At 41.2% G+C, this 20,970-nt stretch overlaps 2 protein-coding genes across 6 annotated transcripts in view; both read left to right on the top strand.

Annotated features, from left to right (window-relative positions):
• Positions 1 to 943: 943 nt before the first annotated feature.
• LOC137609980 (charged multivesicular body protein 6-like) lies at positions 944 to 7,944 on the top strand. Its single transcript, XM_068337366.1, has 8 exons — positions 944 to 1,106; positions 1,358 to 1,467; positions 5,429 to 5,516; positions 5,735 to 5,821; positions 6,162 to 6,227; positions 6,599 to 6,679; positions 7,245 to 7,320; positions 7,615 to 7,944. The coding sequence occupies exons 1-8, from the start codon at positions 1,041 to 1,043 to the stop codon at positions 7,662 to 7,664; spliced, it is 624 nt and encodes a 207-aa protein (XP_068193467.1). The 5' UTR covers positions 944 to 1,040; the 3' UTR covers positions 7,665 to 7,944.
• An 822-nt stretch (positions 7,945 to 8,766) lies between these two features.
• Positions 8,767 to 20,970, top strand: part of baiap2a (BAR/IMD domain containing adaptor protein 2a) — a 48,359-nt gene continuing 36,155 nt past the window's right edge. For all 5 annotated transcript variants that reach the window (XM_068335900.1, XM_068335902.1, XM_068335899.1 and 2 more), the window contains exon 1: positions 8,767 to 8,982. In XM_068335900.1, coding sequence (XP_068192001.1) covers positions 8,911 to 8,982 — 72 coding nt within the window. In that variant the 5' untranslated portion in view covers positions 8,767 to 8,910. The remainder of the gene's footprint in view (positions 8,983 to 20,970) is intronic.

Below are 20,970 nucleotides of genomic sequence, written 5' to 3'. Positions count from 1 at the left end.
AAACACTGTAGTCATACATATTTGTCGTCATTATTCACTTACCACTGATCCTTTCATTTTGCTTAGACTAACCTGTAAATAAATAGATTATGCTTTGCCCCAGACCAAATGATGTGTTTACAGCAGTCAGCAGCACAAATCTAGATTTAAATCTTCTGAAAATAATAGAAATGGACAAGAAAAGCTTGAATGTCCTGTTTCTCTGTTTATATATATGGTTCCTAAGGATGAACTAGATTTGTGTTCATCACTAGAAACACAAATCTAGTTAATTACAGTGGTGGTGTGTGTTTCATGTTCAAATCCAGCACTTGAATTGGACGGTATTTTCTTCATTTTCTCTTCTGTTACTCCTAAAACCACGGTAATAATTACACCATGGTGACCAGGATATATCAACCAGGATAGTGGTATTTGGGTAGTGTGTCACTCTTGACCCTAAAGCAAAATGATAGAAAAGTTTGTGATTTGATCTGTAGGTTTATTTGAAAATCCGTTTATCACAGCAGTTATCATCTGAGTTACTGCAAAACATTTTATCCAGAAATGGTTATTCATGAAAATAGATAAAGTGGACATTAATTGTCTTTCAGCTCAGAAATCAGTGTCCGATGATTGAATGAAAAATTCAGTGAATCGCTGTCCAAGGTGCTGATCCAGAGGAAAGCGGTAAATCAGGAACCGGTCTGTTGCATGTCAGAACACCAGACTAACGGGATTGTTACGTCATTTCCAACATTAGTAATTCGAAATAAAAATGAAAATCAAATTTATAAAAAATAATTATCAGCATTATCGTATTCGAATATCTGCATACTGGTGATGCTTGTCTTTATTTTACCACGTTCCGCTGCTATACTTCTATAACCGGGAGCGCTCCGCGGGACACCGGCTCCGGTCGAGTCCAGAACTCGCGGACTGGTCACATGTCCCTCCTCGCTTGCCGTAGGAAACAAGGAAAAGCGAGCTTTTCATTAATAAATTCAATAACGGGTCAATATTTTGACTGTTTGAGGATGTGCGGGGGAAGTGGCTAAATAATGGGCAACGTTTTTGGGGGGAAGAGTCCTCCACCTCGAGTAACGGAACGAGACAGAGTGATTTTGGTGAGCTGATCGCGGCTGTAGCAGCAGATTAGAGCCGCTGCTAGCTAGCTGTCCTGAGCTGCGGACACATGATGGATGGATTGTTTTTATCCGGACACGTGGAATCATCTGCAAATAAGTCCGATCCATTTTATTAGGTTTATTTATTTATTTATTTTAATTTACAGTTATTCATGATCAGAATTTTTTTTAATGTACCATCGGGATATATTGGCATTTATATAAATATATCTGATTGTTGTTTCTCACAGCAACTGAAGCAGCAGAGAGATAAACTGAAGCAGTACCAAAAAAGAATCACCTTACAACAAGAGAAAGAGCGACTTCTGGCAAAGCAGTTACTAAAAGATGGAAGGAAAGAGTAAGCTGAAATAATAAAGCTTGTATACCATCTTAGTTCAGCTCTGAAACAGATCTACCACAATGAATGCACCTCACATTGAAGGCAATCATTAATTTATTAATAATGCACATGGCTGATCAAACTCCTGCTTTACCTTTGCAGCTGCAAAATAACTCATTTATTTTTAGTGTTTTCTACAATCCTGATACCAAAATTGTTGGGACATTGGGTAAAATTCCAAGATAAACATTATGCAATGATTTGAGATTATTATGAAGTACAAGTACACGATGTTTAACAGCCAAGCTGATATGATGCATGCAAAACACTTGACAGGGACATATTGACTGGTAGATCACGTTTTTACTTACCAACACTCAGTTAAATGGAGATGAGAAAAGTGTGTTCGTATGAAGAAAGAGAAGAGGGGCGACGTTGAATGTTGGAACTATGACAGGAAAAGGTAGAGAGTTGGTTGACATGATGCAGAGGAGGAAGGTAGACATAGTGTGTGTCCAGGAGACCAGGTGGAAAGGTAGCAAGGCTAGACGTTTAGCAGCAGGGTTCAAGTTGTTCTATCATGGTGTAGAAAGGAAAAGAAATGCAGTAGGAGTTTTCTTGAAGGAGGACTTTGTTAGGAATGTCCTGGAGGTAAAAAGAGTGTCGGATATAGTGATGAGTCTGAGGCTAGAAATCGAAGGTGTGATGTTCAAAGTTGTTAGTGGGTATGCTCCACAGGTAGGATGTGAGCTGAAGGAGAAGGAGAAATTCTGGTCGGACTTTGATGAAGTGATGCAGAGCATACCTAGAAGTGAGAGAGTTGTCATTGGTGCAGACTTCAATGGACATGTTGGTGCAGGAAATCCAGGAGAGGAACGCAGAAGGACAGATGGTAGTTGACTTTGCAAAAAGGATGAAAATGGCTGTAGTGAATACTTTCTTCCAGAAGAGGCAGGAACATAGGGTGACCTATAAGAGTGGTGGTAGGAGGACACAGGTAGACTACATCTTGTGTAGATGGCGTAACCTGAAAGAGATCAGTGACTGCAAAGTAGTGGTAGGTGAGAGTGTAGCCAAACAGCATAGGATGGTGGTGTGTAGGATGACTCTGGTGGTGAGGAAGATGAAGAGGGCAAAGGCAGAGCAGAGGACGAAATGATGGAAGCTAAAAAAGGAAGAGTGTTGCATGACTTTTAGGAAGGAGTTAAGACAGGCTCTGGGTGGTCAGGAGGTGCTTCCAGATGACTGGACAACTACAGCTAATGTGATCAGGGAGACAGGTAGGAGAGTACTTGGTGTGTCGTCTGGAAAGAAAGTAGATAAGGAGACTTGGTGGTGCGATGAGGAGGTACAGGAGTGTATTCAGAGAAAAAGGTTAGCTAAGAGGAAGTGGGACACTGAGAGGACTGAGGAGAGTAGACAGGAGTACAGGGAGATGCAGCGTAAGGTGAAGGTAGAGGTAGCAAAGGCCAAACAAGAAGCTTATGATGACTTGTATGCTAGGTTGGACAGTAAAGAGGGAGAGACTGATCTATACAGGTTGGCAAGACAGAGAGATAGAGATGGGAAGGACGTGCAGCAGCTTAGGGTGACTAAGGATAGGGACGGAAGTCTATTGACAGGTGCCAGTAGTGTGATGGGAAGATGGAAAGAGTACTTTGAAGAGTTGATGAACGTGGAAAATGAGAGAGAACAAAGACTAGAAGAGGTGACTGTTGTGGACCAGGATGTAACAAAGATTAGTCAGGATGAAGTGAGGAGGGCACTGAAGAAGATGAAGAGTGGAAAGGCAGTTGGCCCTGATCATATACCTGTAGAGGTTTGGAAGTGTCTAGGAGAGGTGGCAGTAGAGTTTCTGACTGGGTTGTTCAACAGGATCTTAGATAGTGAGAAGATGCCTGAGGAATGGAGGAGTAGTGTGCTGGTGCCCATTTTTAAGAACAAGGGAGATGTGCAGAGTTGTGGCAACTACAGAGGAATAAAGCTGATGAGCCATACAATGAAGTTATGGGAAAGAGTAGTGGAAGCTAGACTAAGGGCAGAAGTGAACATTTGTGAGCAGCAGTATGGTTTCATGCCAAAAAAGAGTACTACAGATTCAGTATTTGCTTTGAGGATGTTGATAGAGAAGTACAGAGAAGGCCAGACGGAGCTGCGTTGTGTTTTTGTAGATCTGGAGAAAGCTTATGACAGGGTGCCCAGAGAGGAACTGTGGTATTGTATGAGGAAGTCTGGAGTGGTAGAGAAGTATGTTAGAGCAGTGCAGGACATGTATGAGGACTGTAAGACAGTGGTGAGGTGTGCTGTAGGTGTGACAGAGGAGTTCAAGGTGGAGGTGGGACTGCATCAGGGATCAGCTCTGAGCCCCTTCTTGTTCGCTATGGTGATGGACAGGCTGACAGACGAGGTTAGACAGGAATCTCCATGGACTATGATGTTTGCAGATGACATTGTGATCTGTAGTGAGAGCAGGGAACAGGTGGAGGAGAAGCTAGAGAGGTGGAGGTTTGTCCTGGAAAGGAGAGGAATGAAGGTTAGCCGCAGTAAGACAGAGTACATGTGTGTGAATGAGAGGGACCCAAGTGGAAGAGTGAGGTTACAGGGAGAAGAGATCAAGAAGTTGGAGGATTTTAAGTACTTAGGGTCAACAGTCCAGAACAATGGAGAGTGTGGAAAAGAGGTGAAGAAGCGTGTACAGCCAGGATGGAACGGGTGGAGGAAAGTGTCAGGTGTGATGTGTGATAGAAGAGTTTCAGCTAAAATGAAAGGAAAGGTGTACAGGAGACAGACAGGAGACAGAGCTGGAGGTAGCAGAGATGAAGATGCTGAGGTTCTCTCTGGGAGTGACCAGGAAGGATAGGATCAGGAATGAGTACATCAGAGGGACAGCACATGTTAGAGGTTTTGGAGATAAAGTCAGAGAGGCCAGACTGAGATGGTTTGGACATGTCCAGAGGAGAGATGGTAAATATATTGGTAGAAGGATGCTGAGTTTTGAACTGCCAGGCAGGAGGCCTAGAGGAAGACCAAAGAGGAGGTTTATGGATGTAATGAGGGAAGACATGAAGGTAGTTGGTGTGAGAGAAGAGGATGCAAAGGACAGGGTTGGATGGAGGCAATTGGTTTGCTGTGGCGACCCCTGAAGGGAAAAGCCAAAAGCAAAAGAAGAAGACTCAGTTAAGTGGTTTTGGATGATTGGACACTATTTGTGGAACTTTTTACGGATTTCTGGCCCTTTTTGCTGAATGCGTGGTGTCATTTGCTCAACAGTCAGAGGTCTCGTTTTTCATGTTTGTTGATTCATATCTTGGTTTAGTCTTAACCTACATTTGAAGATGCAGTAACAAATAATAATTACTGACAAGTTTCCCTGACATAGTTCTTCATGTCAATGTTGAAATTAATGTTGCCTGAGGGATTGAGGGTCAGGGCTTTGTCATGCAAAACTTTCTCCTTAATTTCAGGTTCTTTCAATGTTGTTACGATGCTGCAATGAGAAACTTTATTCTTAAACTGTTTGACTGTTTGTTCTGCAAATATTCATAAAGTGGTGAACCTTCTCCCCTTTGCTTGTGAGTGACTTTCGAGGATGGCCCTTTCATAGTCAGTCCTTTTGTCACCAATTAATTTTCTTCACCAGTGAAATGGTCCAGTCAGCTTTTTTTTTTCCCAACCATGTTTTTGTTTTAGGTTTTTTGAGCTGTATTGTTGGCAGAAATCTCAGAATAAACATGTATTTGCAAAGATGAATGGCATAAGTGAGGCATAACCTCCGTTATATTGTCATTTCACGGTTTTCAATTGAATTTAATAATAAAAAGGTCAATTAGGGACACTGTATGCACCCATACTGTGTGTATGTCACTTTTGAACTCTCTTGAAGTGCAGGCCCTTCAGTGGGTTTTATGTAATTCTATTCTGCATACATATATAAAACACATACTCTTATTCATACTACATTTCTCCTCTTGTTTTGTAGAAAAACATTGCTTCTCCTCAAGAAAAAGCGATATCAGGACCAGCTGCTGGACAAAACTGAGATTCAGACTTCAAACCTAGAGCGCCTGGTAAGTTTTTTGAGATCATACTTTTTGACAGCATCATGTTTTTACTTCAGCAAGCCTCAGCTCATGCAGGTCAGTGTGATATTATTAAAGTCTGATCTCTTCCTGCTATATGCTGCCATTCCACTGTTTGTTTCACATGTATAATATGGAACCTTGTTGGTTTAGTCCAGTACTTTGGTGCAATTTTTTTTTTTTTACCAGCTCCTTTTATTCAACAGATTCAAGATATTGAGGTCTTGGAGATAGACATGAAAGTAATTGAAGTTCTCAAATTTGGCAACGACTGTCTGAAGAGTATGCATCAGGTAGATCTCATTTTTTCCTCTGTTCTTTTCTGTCGCTTGCATGTCAGAGTCTGCACGGTCAAAGTTTCAACTGATTAGCACACTTTTTAATGTAGTTCTAGGGTGATAAGTGGATGGCGGAGGGAGCTCACAGTTTATGTTTGTGTAGCAGGTGCACGTTGTTTGAAGATTAAAGGATTAAGAAGCAAAGCTTAACTACAGTGGTGTGAATGCTACATGTCCTTGGATACAGGGCACAGATTGTTTATGTCCCGGAATTTTGAAAACCAGCCAGCAGAGCATTTTTAATCCAAAACACAGTTCTTCTGTAATTTGATCTTCTTTTTCCTGCTTGTCACAGAGCATGCCAATTGAAGATGTGGAGAGAATCCTGGATGAGACGCAGGAGGCGATTGAATATCAACGGGTGAATGTCTTGTAGTCATGTAGAGAGCTACATCTACGCCAAATAGTTATTTGTTAAACTGTATTATATAGATAGTAATGCATCTGTTCATAATAGATATAAGCAATAGCAGAAAGTCTGCTAAAGTGCAATCAATATAGTAAATTTTACTCCACTACATGTGTTTTCTAAGTGTAGTCACCAAGCGCTTTTCAGATTTGGTTTCTGTTGTATTAATGTTTACATTTACATTATTTTCAGTATGTTAGAATAAATTTGCGTTAATTTACCAAACATGAACTGTGGATAACTGTCCATGTTCACAGTATGTCAGCTGATAACACTGATCTGTCTCTGTGCTGTCAGCTAACATGTTATTTGTGCTCCTGTAGCAAATAGATGAAATGCTGGCCGGATCCTTAACGCAGGACGACGAGGATTCTGTTTTAGCTGAGCTGGAATCTATCATTCAGGTAGTCACATGCTTAACGTTAACATTGCTACAGTGAATGTTTGCTGAGCATGGATGTTCTTTTCCTGTGACACACTTTACTGTAGGCTTCAACTCTTTGCCACTCAGCATCCTCCACTGGAACTGGGGATTTCATTCCAAAACTGCATGCTTGTATTTTGATCTCAGATTTGTGACATGTTTGCCTGTTGAGGAGGAATAATTCTGCAGCAGCTAATAATACGCTCTGTAATTGAAACAGTCACAATACTTAAAACCTCCGCAGATCTTTCTCCTTTTGTGATCTAATTACTGTTCCAAATGACACAGGCAAAACACATCATAAAATTTCACATTTTAACACAAACACATATTTAATTTGATTATCGTCACTTCGAGAAACGGGATTAAGAGTTTAACCAGACGTGAATATTCAATAACTTAGTTTAGCGGTGCCTCATAATTTTCTGAAGGTTGACTTTTGCCAGTTTTTTTTTAAGCAGCTTCCAGGTTCCAGATATTTTTGTGCCTGTCTGACTGGTCACATTACAGATCCTGCTGTGACTTTGTCCCTTCACCTGAAACAGGCAAATGATGTGGTGCTTCCTGATGTTCCCACTGAGCCAGTCCCAGAGGTCCCAGAGGCAGCCAAAACTGAAACAGGTACTTTAACTTCAAATGTACAATGCTGTCTGACAGCCACGAGCTCACACTCCATTGCACCAGCATGAGCATCATTAATTCAATATAGCTGGCGGGAAATATGTATCTGTGCACACACCACTCGTCAAATACAAATGAAAATGGAAAACCTGGCTGTGACAATGAACAAAAAAGAAAATTTTGTCACCATACAGTCATAATTTTATGTTTCACACCATGGATTGTCCCTTGCATATGTGACACATTTTTAAATTGCTGCCAGATGGATCACCTTTGATTTACTGTCTTTTGTAGAGAGAAGAGAAGCCAAGAAGAAGGCAGACAGAGAGATGTTGACAGCCTAACAGAGCTTACTGTGGCAAGATGTCTCTTTCGTCATTAATTAGTATGGGAGGCTGGAACCTGAAGACATCGGAGCACCTTTACCCGCCTGAAGGGTCTCCATGATGGGAGTGAAATGCTCTGTTCCCTGTTGTCTGGTTTGATGTGACACGAAGAAAGAACTCATTTTTAAATGTTTTTCATGTGAATTTTAGAAGTTTTCCAGAGTAAACCGAATTGTGGCTAGGATACATGTTTACTCCTGAATTTCATACGCCTTAATAAAACAGATTTATTACTCCGTTCCCATAGAAATGAACGCTTTTCATTCACAGTTCCACTTTTTATGACATGCTTTCTCCGGAAGGGGGCACTGCTGGGTAGGTTTTGTTTTTTGACTCGATACAAAAACAGGCAGCTTCATTCACATCCCAGCAGAACATTACTCATGTGGTTACGGACAGAAATGAGAAAGCTCACCCTGCAGATATATAAGAGATTTCTATAAGAGCCTTATAAAGTATTCATAATCCTGCACTAATGAGGCACTTTTACCTCTAATTGGTAAGATAAAGGTAACACAAATTATTCACTTTCAGAAAAACACACATATGTCTGGCGGCTATTTGTTTGAATTATTTGTAGAGAAGCTAAGGAACAAATACATATGATACGTATGTGTGGTCAGGAATGCTTGAGTTCAATGCATGCAGAGATGGAGGGAGCGGTCAATAAATCTGCACTTTGACAAAATGGTGATGCGTTATAATGTCGTAGGAAAAACGATGGAGGCGCGTTACAGAACACGCTTCGCTGAACCCGCATTGACAGTATCAATTTGAACCTCTGATTTGGATAATAATTTGGCTTTTCACAAATTCCATAAATTCGAGGAGACACTGGATTGGTTTTTAGACAATATATTGCGATCAAATCTGTGTTGTAATTTCCGTCGTCCAGTCAAAAATCAATGCAATTTTCTTATGTAACATAAGCGAAAGATCCATGTTCATGTTTTACTTGATTTCTGAGTGATTCTGGTGCACGTCTGAGGTTACTAGAAAAAACAAGCCTGCGAGGAGTCCGTGAAGGCAGCAACAGGCTGTCAGCTGTGCAGAGGGAAGCCGTGTTTAGTTGAAGCGGGGCTTCGGGAGGAACGCGTCGCGTCTCCCTTCACGGGCTCGTTGTCTCGTTAATTCCTTCACCGAACTCACCTATTCACCCATTTCCCCTCATTTTACGCGGATACATAGGAGGAAAAATCCGTTTATGGTCCTGGCTGAAGATTTCACGATGTCTCGCACCGACGAGGTTCACCGCATGACGGAAAATGTCTATAAGGTAAGGTTCAAGTGAAGAATAAACTTTTTAAGTTACATGCGTCAAAATAAACCTAACTGTCAAGTTAGCAGTTTCATTCCTACATGAATCAGACTTTATGAATTATTGTTTAAGAGGCGTTTAAAGACGTATGTTTTCTTTCACAATCTCTTTCGGGAGAGGCGCAGCAGCTCTTTTTCTCTGATCAATTGCCAATTGACCAAAATAAAAAAAAGCTCAGTCTTTTACCTCCACGTAGCCTTTTTTTTGAGCGACTCCATGTTGATAAGGCAACATCTCTTTATCAGGTAAAATTCCCCGCTGCTTACAATAAAATCAAAATCAATCGATTCTCGTAAGCCTGTGTTGTGTTTTCCTGTGTACCTACTTCACAGGTACGACGATATTCCCTTTACAAATTATAGTGGATTTCAATAATCGTGTTCGGTTTCTGAAATGGGGACATTCCAGAAGTGGCGGAGAAGGTTGGGCTTATCTGTTGGAACAAGTAAACATTTGCCCCATAGGGATTTCAACATTGAAACCTGTTCTGCAGACTCCAGAAGACTTTTCATGCAACTGCAACTGGAAAAAAAACCACACACAAAAAAACCCTGGATTGCTATTGGTGATATATGCATATATTGTCTATTTTTTTCATAGTATTCATCTCCAAATTCTTTCCCCTTAATAATTCTAACAGTTAATTTTACCAATAATTTGATTGTTTTGTCAACGAAAACAGCAAATGTTTCTAAGAATGTCATCAGATCGCTTGTTCTGTCCAACCAGCCAGCCCAAACTGAAATGCATTCAGTGTGCGATGCTGTAAAATAAAAGTAAGCTGCTATTATCAAGTAAATGTCAGGTAATAGCTTGACTGAATCTTTCCATAGTTGAGTTGAAGGTTTGAATCACATTAGTTGCTGTTTTATATGCTCCTCATTCACACTGAGAGCTTTGTTTTGCAGGATGAACCTACTGACTGAATGTGAATGATTTAGAAGTAGTGCAGTGAGGGCCCCGCTCTGGAATCTGAAGATAATATCTGGTTTCTGTTTCAGTAGAGATCAGTGGTACTCAATGGGTTCCAAATATTCCCAGTGACAGTTTACACATAACAAACCTCAAACGTCCCACCTCCTTGTTTTTCCTCCAATACATGAGGCCAGCTGTAGTTCTTCAAACAGGGGCCCAAATAACAGGTACAGGGTAGCTGCTCTTCTTCCTGCAGGGAATAGATGAGCCTGATGGTGCTTCTATTAAGGTCTAAAGGGGAGGCAATGTTTCAGACACTGACTTTACCTTCTTTGCATCAAGTTTGTAAAAGATGTAGATGCATGAAGCAGGAATCTCACTGAATCCTTGGGTAGAATTGGTCCTTACTCAGACAGTGTTACTCATTCAAGCGCAAGTTGAGCAGCGGGGTCCAGTCATCAGCTTCCTGACAACCAGCAATGCTTATGACATCAGATGGTACATACAGTTCCCTCCCTCAGGATCCAAACTCATTTCAAAAGCAAAGAAGGTCACAGAGAGTGGAATCTATAGTCACTGCTTACTTTCCCCTGCAGGGTTAAAGCAAATTTTTTAGCATGCTGTAATATTTCATTATATTACTTCAACTTGAACTTAGTGATGAAAGGCAACAATCTTTCACAGTCCGCAATGTGTTTTAATGTTATCATGATGGTGCTTTATTATAGGGATGAGCGGTAATTGATGTGTGGTCGCTGAAATCTGCAGCTATTAGTTTGGATGTTAAAAATGGCACTTTGTGCGAGTTTAAAGTGCAGACTGTCAACATAAATTTTCATGCACTTTTCAACCATGTTTATGAAATATTGAAGCAGCAGAAGTATTAAAATTAGATTTAAAATATGGATGTGTAGTTTGAATAGTAAGAATAAGATGAATGTATCTCAAATCAAAATTTAAAGAGGAAAAGAAACGGTTCATCTGTTCGTTAATGGTTAAAACAGCATGGGATAATGATTGAGTGAAAGTTGTTATCCTCACATTGTGACTTTATATTGCAGTCGCTAATTGTTTGTGCCTTCAAACGATAAGTCTGGGAGGGGAAATGAATGGGACTTCCACAGTGTCGGTTTGCCCTATCCTCTCCTAGATTCGCATTTGAATGTCCCAGGTCTGGAGGCAATCACTGTTTTTCCATTTGATATGCAAGAAGACTTTTTTTGAGAAAGAGAAAATGCTCCAAAAAAAACCCCCCAACAACATCTAGATGCTGCTAATTCATTACAACCAGCGCTGGGCTGATACTGACTAATTGCTGGGGATGAGAGTGGGGTTACCACGTTGTTGTGAGTCACGGTAGTCCGTGTGTATGTGTGTGTGTGTGTGTGTGTGTGTGTGTGTGTGTGTGTGTGTGTGTGTGTGTGTTTAACAGGGCTGGGACTTCATGCAGTGTGGGAGCAAGAATGGAGATTGTTAATCTCGGTGGTGTTTTATGCTTTGGTAAAGGCCAGAGGTGCTCCTTAGGTTCTTTCTATTTTAATCATTGGGGGAGTTATCCTTGTAAACCCAGCAATCCCAGCGTGATCCTCTGTGACTCACTTCCATTTCCCCTCTATCATAGGCGGGGGGTGTTTAAGAAGTGGCCTCACCGTGCCTTGCTGACACGGTGAGCCCCACTCTTCAGGAGGGATTCTAGGCCCTCGCGTGTTTTGTTGGCGTTCACCAGCTGGCATGTGTCGCCGGATGTCTGTGCCCGGGGTCAAGCTCCTTAACACGCTGATGGATGAAGTCTGTGCGCGTGACCGGGATTGTAACCCAAGTGAACAAACAAATTAATCAGATTGAATCCGAAGGAGACAGGGGCCGTGTGTGAAATCAGTCAACAGTGACATATTTTAAATAGCCCGCCATGACTTCTACCTGTGAACATTTCTCACGAGGTGCAAACGTGATGGGAGGATGCAGAGATAAACACACACACTCTTTTAGCATGACTTCTATTTGTATTTATTCAAACGTTTGTCATGGGATGTGTGCGTTCTGTTGCTCCAGTGCATGTGTCACAGGATTCAAACACACCCTGGCAGGTAATGAACTGGAAGGGCGTGTCCTGTCTTTGCCAACCCTCAGGACAAAACACTCATCTTCCCATGCAGCGCCACTCCCTAATTGTCAACACAGGCCTGCAAAAACAGTGAATGCCGTTTTTCTCAAATGTTTTATGTGAAAGACAAAATAGTTGTTTTTGGAGCTAATGGAATCGAGCGTGATATCCAACTCTGTGGTTATAGGATCGCTGTTGTGTCATGGGTTTCACGCTATTTTTAAAGAAAGGGTCCAAAATGCAGTTCTTCCACCTAAAAGACATCTTGTTATATAACCAGCTCCTCTCTCAGTTGCGATGTAGTTGTGAAATCCACTACGCTCAAACCAATGATATTCTGATAATGCTAAGAGAGGCTACAGTTTCATCACAGTCTCATGTGGGAGATCTGAACAGGTGGTCTCTTAGCAACAACGTGCCATTATTCTTATGTGTTTCTGTCATATCGTTGCGCTAAGAAACATGCAGCCGAAGAAGCCACCGACCGAGAGGGACGAAACGACGGGGGGGTGGGGGTTTGTTTCAGAAAGAGATGAAAAGGAAAAGGTTGAACATTTTCGTAATCTTGTAGAAAAAGGTTCATAAAAAAGCCTTTAAGCATTCCAAAGTAACCCCCCCCCCATCTGGTGTGTATAACGTGTCGTGTTTTGTCCCCACAGTGCTGCATTAGGAAACCGTCTGGAGTCGTTTAAATGATGGCACCACCCATCACTTTATTTATTCTTTTCCCCAGCATTACATCACATAGAGCGCCATTTAACTTAAGCAATAAGACTGAAAATAAGACTTTTAGCCTTTGAACATCTGCCTCCAGAATATAGTGTTTCAACAGGTTTATACCTGCTGGAGCCCAGGGCCTTCAAAATGTTGCATTGAGCACTGCAGATATCCTAACACTCATAGTCTGTGAAACAGCAGATTTGTTCCCTGTGCCTTTGACTGTGATGCAGAGAGAGGACTATTGCTCCATACACCCACCTTCTCTGCGCGTCCGGGGGCGGATGGTTGAGAGACATTCTCTCTTTTCTTTATTCATCGCTGCGTTTTCAAGGACGGAGATTCGAGATGCTCGGTGCGAAATCCAAGATCTCGATTGTACTGTTGGTGAAGACGGTTCGTCGCTGCCGCAGAGGAGAGAAGGGTCGATCACCTTAATGCCGCCACCATTCCCCCTAAAATATTAGCATTTTCTGGAAAAAAATACATCTTATTTGTGAGGGTGAACGGGGAAGAGATGTAGGAGGTATTCCACGTCTTTGTGGAAGTAGCCCCTTATTACAGGGTGAAGTTGTAATTACACAGACTGAAACAGACACACAGATGCAGAGTCAGAACATTTCACTCCATACTGAGGCAGTGGACAATAGACTTATATTTACGTCTCATGGGCTGCAGTTAACATGCCTGTGGTTGCTGTTGTTGTATGTCTTTGTGGCAGATGTTGCTACTTTCAGTATCACGGGCTATGTTACACCCACCAGGCTAGTTCAGCAGGCAACCACAGTGTTCCATCTGAGCCCCAAACCCGGCATGGTGATGCACAGAGTCTGCATTTCATACCCACATGTTTTGAATGTTTGAATGTTCCTACATTTGGAGACTTTTCTATGCAGAGAAACTTTAGTGCTGTGTGCAGCGACACAATAACAAACACAATAGATGCATTCAGGCGATGTTGACCAGAAGTTGAAATTGATTATTTCACTTTTTTTGGCCTTACATAACAAATCAGATTTTTTTTTTTTTTTTTGCTGAAAAATCGCAGCCTTCCAAATCTAAATTGAGTCTCTGTCTAGATCTGGATCCAGATTGCGTACATATCCAATTCGTACCACACTCGCACGTCATCGTCACCAGTGTGGTAAAATGGAACGGCATCGATGTCGATCATTACGACTTTGTGACTGGGGACGAGGCGTTTGCTGTCGTCCAGAGGAAAATATCACGCATTACATTCCCTTCTCCTACCCGGTTTGAGTAGTATGAGTTGCTGCACAAATGGTGTTGTTAGGTTGTGATGCAGATGAACCATGCAAAATGCATCAATGTACACATGCTGTCAGCTGCAGCTAAGTACTGATCACACTCCATTATAAATGTGAACCACTGACAACCGAATCTAATCTGAGAAAATTGTGAGGGTAGTGATGAATGTAGCCAAACTTTTATCGCACTCCACATATAAAGGTAGAGTTCATACTTAAAGTAATAGCCCTGTATGAATGTAGAGAAATGTGCATCTTTGCAGACTCACTGAGGTTTAATATTATGAAATGGAAGATGGACAGTTCATTCATTCATCCATTCAGTTTTTTTTCATTCATTTTTCTTCGCTTGTCTGAAGAAGAGCCCGGTAGAGTCGGGGTAAAGCTCTGACGAGTCAGCAGTTCATCACAGGGTCACACAGAAGGACAGACACCCACTCAAACTCACACTCAAAGACAATTTGGAGCGACCAGTTGCATGTTGTTGTTGGTGGGAGGGAGCCGTGGAGCTCTGCAGACACAGGCAGAACATACAAACTCCACACAGAAGATTCAGACCAACAGCGTTACCCAGTATGCTGCCCTGTGTTGCATTCAGTCTTAGCTTAAAGTTAAAAATCTTTTGCATTTTTTTGGCTGTGCTGAACTCTAAAAGTTGCAAAAAAGGTGAGCAGTGGGCGTCCAGGAGCCCCACAGAATTACCTGTGGATTTATCAGTATCCTCTCCATGTAAACGAAGAAGGTCTCCAATTTAGCGGGAGGGACATTCTTATTTGGTCGTTTCTGGACATTCTTTGCCATCATCCTCTGTGTTTGTTTATTCCCTTTTTTCCACAGATGAGTTAGTGAAAATATTTTCAGCTTTGTCAGAGTATTGCATTTCTTGCTTAAGCTTAAACTGAAGTGAAACGGTCTTTTACTGGTCAAAGAACAAAAGCAAGGAAATAAGTGTGGGTCTTGGGTCTTAGTTGCTGTGGTAACCAGTGCCTGTGTTGGTTTAGTGAAGTTTGTGTGTGTGTGTGTGTTGGGGGGGGGGGGTCATACTGCTTTCAGATGGCAGTAAAGCAAACAAGTGCAGTAAGTAGTTGCTCTGTGGTGAAATTATTTGTTGTGCACTGAGGCCAGGAGACACTGCACCAAACTGAGAAAGGACCAGGGTCGTTTGAGTCGGACAATTTTCTGGTTTTGTCAGTCCAGTGCAGCACACTAGCTGAAACCGGTTCCAACGTCATATGAACCAGCTGAACTAGAGCTTGTCTGGCGTAGGTGGAGAAAACTAGCAGCGAGTGGTAGGTAGCAGCAGTCCTGTAAAAGCTCAATGCAACAGGGTGGTGCCGTTTTGTTTGGCTGTGACGTGCTGAAGCGGAGTTGTGCACACAGCGCCACTTAACGCCCCTTGACCGACATTCACAAGACAGAACTCACATCAAGTGAGACATGATGCGGATTGTAATGGATAACGCTTTGTGAAATCCCATTTTGATGTTGTTAATGCACTCTGGCCCGTTGTTTACCTGTTAGTTTATGTGTCTTCATCAAAGAACTATTGGAATGCACCTCAAAAAGTTGTGTGTAATGTTCAGATGAATTGTTATGGGTTTTTTTTCCTCCATGTTCTGTTGTGGTTCTTTATCCATAATTGGTTGTATTCATGTTAACTTTTTTTTTTTCTTGCACAGTCACTGCTATAAATTATTACCTTATTCAAAAATAAAAATCATTCTGAAAACGCGATCATATTTGTGAGCAAGGTTTCAAATAAACATTTCTACACTGTTTTCTGACAGAAATATGCACTTTAATAGTAGTAAATTGTCAAAATACACAACAGTAGCTGTGATTTGATTACAGGTGAAAAGGTCACCAGGTTCGTTAGTTGATGAGTTCTGTTTTTGTGTTGTAATTTAAAAGTATTTGACTGCGCGTTGTAGGACTGGGCTTGTAAACTAACATTTCTGTCTTTAGAAATTGGACTAGTTATGAAATTTTCCCCATGTGTAAATACAAAAATATATCCAGGCTCTATGCGAAAGGATTTTTTTTTGCACCACATCTTTACGTTTCACTTGTAAACGCCTTTATATTTCCATAACTGTCTAAAACCTAGAGAGTGTCCGTATTTCCACATATTTTTCTGTTAACTGACAAATTACTCAATACAGAGAATTATCCAAGTCTCAAACTAATAACAGCCTCAAATCCCCAGGCCAGGTAATGCCAAATTTATAGGACAAAGAATATGTTTGAGTAATGGCTTGTTTTTCCTCTTCTCCACCAGAGACCCTTTATAAATGAAAGTGAAGCCAAACGCCATCCTCAAATTTCATATCAAGTCCAGTTGGGATGGAATCGGATCAAATTGTGCCCTTTGGCTGGTTCCATTTCACACCTCCTAGTGTGGTGGCATGCAATGTTCACAATGTGTTCCTGACTTAGAGGACATTTAGATGCAACATACTCCAGACTGTGAATGCCCCCTTGTCTTACCCTCCCTATAGAATATACGAAATTCTCCCTCTAGAGATTTTAGTTTGTCCATTCTAGGCCACTGTAGATCTTTCGGATCTTCAGTGTCCATAGAAGATCGGAAACCTCGCTCTAAGCTAACGAGAGCACATCGCTGTTATTGTTTTCATGAAGATGCTATAATGAATATTGTGTTGAGTTTCTGTTGGCCTGGATCCAGACTATCAAATCCACCTCCTCCACCTCCAAGGTGGAGGTAATAACAGCAGTGGCAGCTGCTGGAGGCAAGATAGATGCCGCTGTCAAGGATGCCTTCTTAATATCGCCAAACAATATTTCGATTTCATTCTCTCCACTCCATTCTTAAATGCAGCTTGTTACCAACTTGAATGTGTTACATCCAAACAGAAAGGTGTTGGACTCCTGTGATTAGGAGAAAGAGGTTAGGGAACATCAGTGTCCCTCACCTCCCCTCACCTGTGAATATTCATCAGTCCAAGACCGAAAGTGAAAATGATGTATGAATTGATAGTTCTGTCTGAAAGTGGGCTGTTTTTTTGTCAGTATTTTTGTATTTATGACCCTTAATACTCCTTAAATGCCCCGTTCTATGCATCAGACCTTTAAATCGGTAGGGATGTGCTGGTGTTTGCCGAGATTCTGCAGAGCCACGAGTTTCATTCGGTTTCAACACATAATTGGATGGCTGCTGCTAATCAGGTAGCTGTAATAGGTAGCGCTTGATGTTGCCTTTTAGAGCTGGGTAAAGAGATCACAAGAGGTCAGCTTTTCATCTCCTAGAGTTGGTGATATAATCAGGTGTTATTTAAATTAGTCACAGGGCACAAAACTTTCCCCTCTGTATCCTAACAGAAAACAGAAATAATTATTTGGGTACAAGTCTAATTCCTGTTAAATTGAAGGGAATATCAATCTGAGGCATTGCCAATTATATTCATTTTCTCTTTCTGTAAGCAAGTGTGATACTATCAGCATTTGTTCCATAAGCAAATAAAGTGTTGCCTGATATACGTCGCATCTCCGATCCATTCAGTATGGATCCTGTCTGTTTGACACAACACGCTCTCATTAAATAAAGAATGGTAGAAATTGCTTCAAACCTAATCGTCTCTTTTCGAAGCTCACAGTGTTGAAGTTTGCATTCCTCCATACGATTTGGAAAGAACGCAAATGTTCACATGATGCTCTCAGATTTGACGTCTGCATTGGCTTTTTGCTGAAAGCACATGATGTGCCTCACAGCAGTGTTAGTAAGGCTTTAGGTATGCAAGGATGAGCTTCATCCTGGCATCTGTTCAAAACATACATGTGGACATTGCTGTGAAATAAGATTCTGTGTTTTTGATGTGTTTAGGCAAGAAAGATTTTTCTCCTGCTTCTCATCTGTTGTACAGGAAGAATTTTGGTTGCTTCCTTCATTTTTATAACATCTTTATTGTTAAAATCCTTATACTCCCCATTTGCTGTAGATACGATCTTCTTGATTGCTCAAAGCAATGTTCATCTACCACTCCCTATTATTAAACTAAAAAGACAAATGAGTACACCGATTGCAGTCTTTGAGCGTGATGTTTAAATTAAGTTGGCATAGCTCCTAAATGACATAACACAAGCCAAAGCTGTTATTTGGGAGAAAGCGGTATGAATCTGTTGATTTATCTGAATCCACTCCAAAATGTGAGGATTTATTTCATGGCACCCCAACCTCTCAGCCAGTGTCATGGTAATTGACAAAACTGTCAAAAGACCTTTTTTTTAATTTCACGTGTCACAGTTGCTTTATTGGCCCCATTTCTCAATTCGATAGATTCTTCATTGCGATGCAGTACTAGCTTTGTAATCTGTGTGTAACTGATGGAAAGCCACATCTCAAAGTGTTCAAGCAGAATGCCCAGATCTTCCTATTTTTATTCTCTTTTTATTTTTACTTTCTGGAAGTTTTATTGGTTTCTTCCTGAGAATATGTCTGACCCTAATACCAAGTGTCGGGAAATCTGTTGAGTAGTTGTTGTATAAGATTGCTCTCAGTCAAACAAACTAACACCAGTGAAACCATTACTGAATTAGCAGAATTATTTTACTGTTTAACACAAGAAATTGGTTTGTTCATCTTTGTTCATTTTAATCCCACTTCTGTGATTCCTCTTAGCATGTGTTCCTGAATTAATTCATAAAGCTGGTTCACCTGAAAGTCGTCTTCAGCTGATTCCAAAACCCCTACAAAAAACTTCACACGGTTAGCTGAAACATAGAAATATTAAAGAAGCCTGCTTTAGTGCAGTAACTTGAGCACAGCTTAGGAAACAGATGAGCCGAGGCGGTGAGACATCCTGATCCTTCTCAGACATGTTTCTTCTTGGTTGTCATTGTTCATTATAAATCTGCAGAGTCAGCCAGACAGGAGATCATGCTGCTACCTGGCTATTTTCTCCTGGCCCAGTAATGAGTTTAAACTAAAGGTCCTTATCTGTCTCCCAGTTGACTGAGACCATTGTGTACTCACATGATTTTTTTTTTTTTTTACATTCCACCCTGGTTACATGATTAGGTTCAGCTCCCACCTCTGCCTCTCCCCACCTAGAAACACAGCAAATGGTGGTTTCAGCACCGGTCTGACTCTGGCTGTTTTGAGGCCTTGGGCTGAAGGGAGAATAGCCAAGAAGGAGTGAGGAGAAGGAATGGAAGATGACATCCTGACTTTTGTGTGTGATTCTTCCAGATTGTGGTTAATGAATATGGTTTGAATCAATGATTTGTTTCGTATGCACTGACCTTTTTATTGCTCCTTCCATTTCAGGGATAAATAAATGTGGTTAGAATATGGTGTGCAGGGAGAAATTATTTTTATCCTATTAAGATTGTTTTCCAGTATGTATATGTTGAATTCTACAAATTCGGCCTGTCTGACCTCACAGTACAAATTGGTGTTTTGGTTTCAATCATTTTGTGGGAGACCTTTTTCAGACCCTCCTTCAGTTGCGTTGCTTTAATCTTTTCAATGAATGCTGGTAATGAATGAATTCAGTCTGTATGCAGACAGGTCCTCGAGAAAAAGATTACACCTCAGCTGTGACATGGTTCTAATTTTATTTTATTTATTTTTTTCAATTCGAAGATGAAGCAGACGAGTGTGTGAATGTGATATAGATTACATGATCACGAATCTTTATTATTAAACATATCCGTTTCTCACTCGTCCTCCTCTTTCCATCCTCCGTGCCTGTCTCTCATTTCACGTCACACAGCTTCAAGCGCCTCCTGGCACCCTTTCCCAATTAGCTGCCACAATTAGGGTAACAATATAGTACAAGAGAACTGGGATGACAAATTTAGCAATGATGGAAAGAGATGAAGAAAAACCACCTCATTGTATTTTCTCTTTTCCACTTCTCCATGGCTGTATGTCCCTTTAATGGCTCTTATGTAATGCTGACACCCATGGTGAAAAAAATGTAATTCTTCACATCTTCATATAACATCCACCCATCAGTTTTCTTCTAGGCGAGACAAACACTATCATCTCATCTCCGCTTACTTGCCTTATGGGTCACAGGTCTCTTGGAGCTTACCCAGCTACGTATGGGTGAAAGGTGGGGTACATCCTGGTTAAGACCGGCTCACTAGAGGGCCACATGAAAGACAAACACACAAACTCAAACCAATGAACAATTTCCTGTGACTGATTCACCTAAGCTCCATGTTTTTGGAGGTGGGAGGAAGCCAGAGAACTCAGAGAAAATCCACACAAATACACGGAGAAGAAACTTCACAGAAAGGAATTAAACTCAGAACTTTTTGCTGTGAGGCAACAGCACTACTCACTGCACACATTACCACCCCTCTTAATGTAACTTTGTTCAATTACTAATAATATTTCCATCCTGTTTTCCGATTTGTATTTGCCTTTGGGAACTCAAATTAAGTGATTACACTGAAGTGATGATTGCCACAAAAAAATCGAATTAATGAGATCTAATATTGTTTATTCTTCTCTGCTGGACTCCTCACACACAATCTTCAGCAGAATGTGACTCTACTGTATACATGCATTAGACACATGCACAGTGCTACCGTGCAATGACTATCATCCAGGCTTTTTTCATCACAAAGTATTTACATACAGATGCACTTAAGGAAGCAGTTTTGTCTAGAGTATTTATTGACATACACTTTCCCAGTTCATGCTCAGCCTTGGGCAGTTCATGGGCAGCCCCCACACAATCTGTGCCTGTGGTTGCATTGTGCATATGCAAAATAAGAAATGCAACCTGGCCTGTGTCAGCTACCTTTGGCCTCTTCAGTGGATGAACATTCCTAATGATGCTGCACGGCACTTTGCTTTGTTATGCAATCCTCCCACCAGCTTGAAACACCACCACTCTCTTATTACAAAGCCTTGTATTAATGTAGGTGTGTGCAGAAGAACACACATTTGAATGAATGTGTGTCTATGTT

Source organism: Antennarius striatus, chromosome 16, assembly GCF_040054535.1.
Source record: "Antennarius striatus isolate MH-2024 chromosome 16, ASM4005453v1, whole genome shotgun sequence".
NCBI lineage: Eukaryota > Metazoa > Chordata > Actinopteri > Lophiiformes > Antennariidae > Antennarius > Antennarius striatus.
Note: the sequence above shows the minus strand (reverse complement) of the source record. Positions and strands in the feature narration are given on the sequence as shown.

Coding starts and splice junctions, on each gene's coding strand:
- LOC137609980 (XM_068337366.1), top strand. CDS start 1,041: ATGGGCAACGTTTTTGGGGGGAAGAGTCCTCCACCTCGAGTAACGGAA. Junction 1,107..1,357: donor AACGAGACAGAGTGATTTTG/GTGAGCTGATCG, acceptor TGTTTCTCACAG/CAACTGAAGCAGCAGAGAGA. Junction 7,321..7,614: donor GGCAGCCAAAACTGAAACAG/GTACTTTAACTT, acceptor TGTCTTTTGTAG/AGAGAAGAGAAGCCAAGAAG.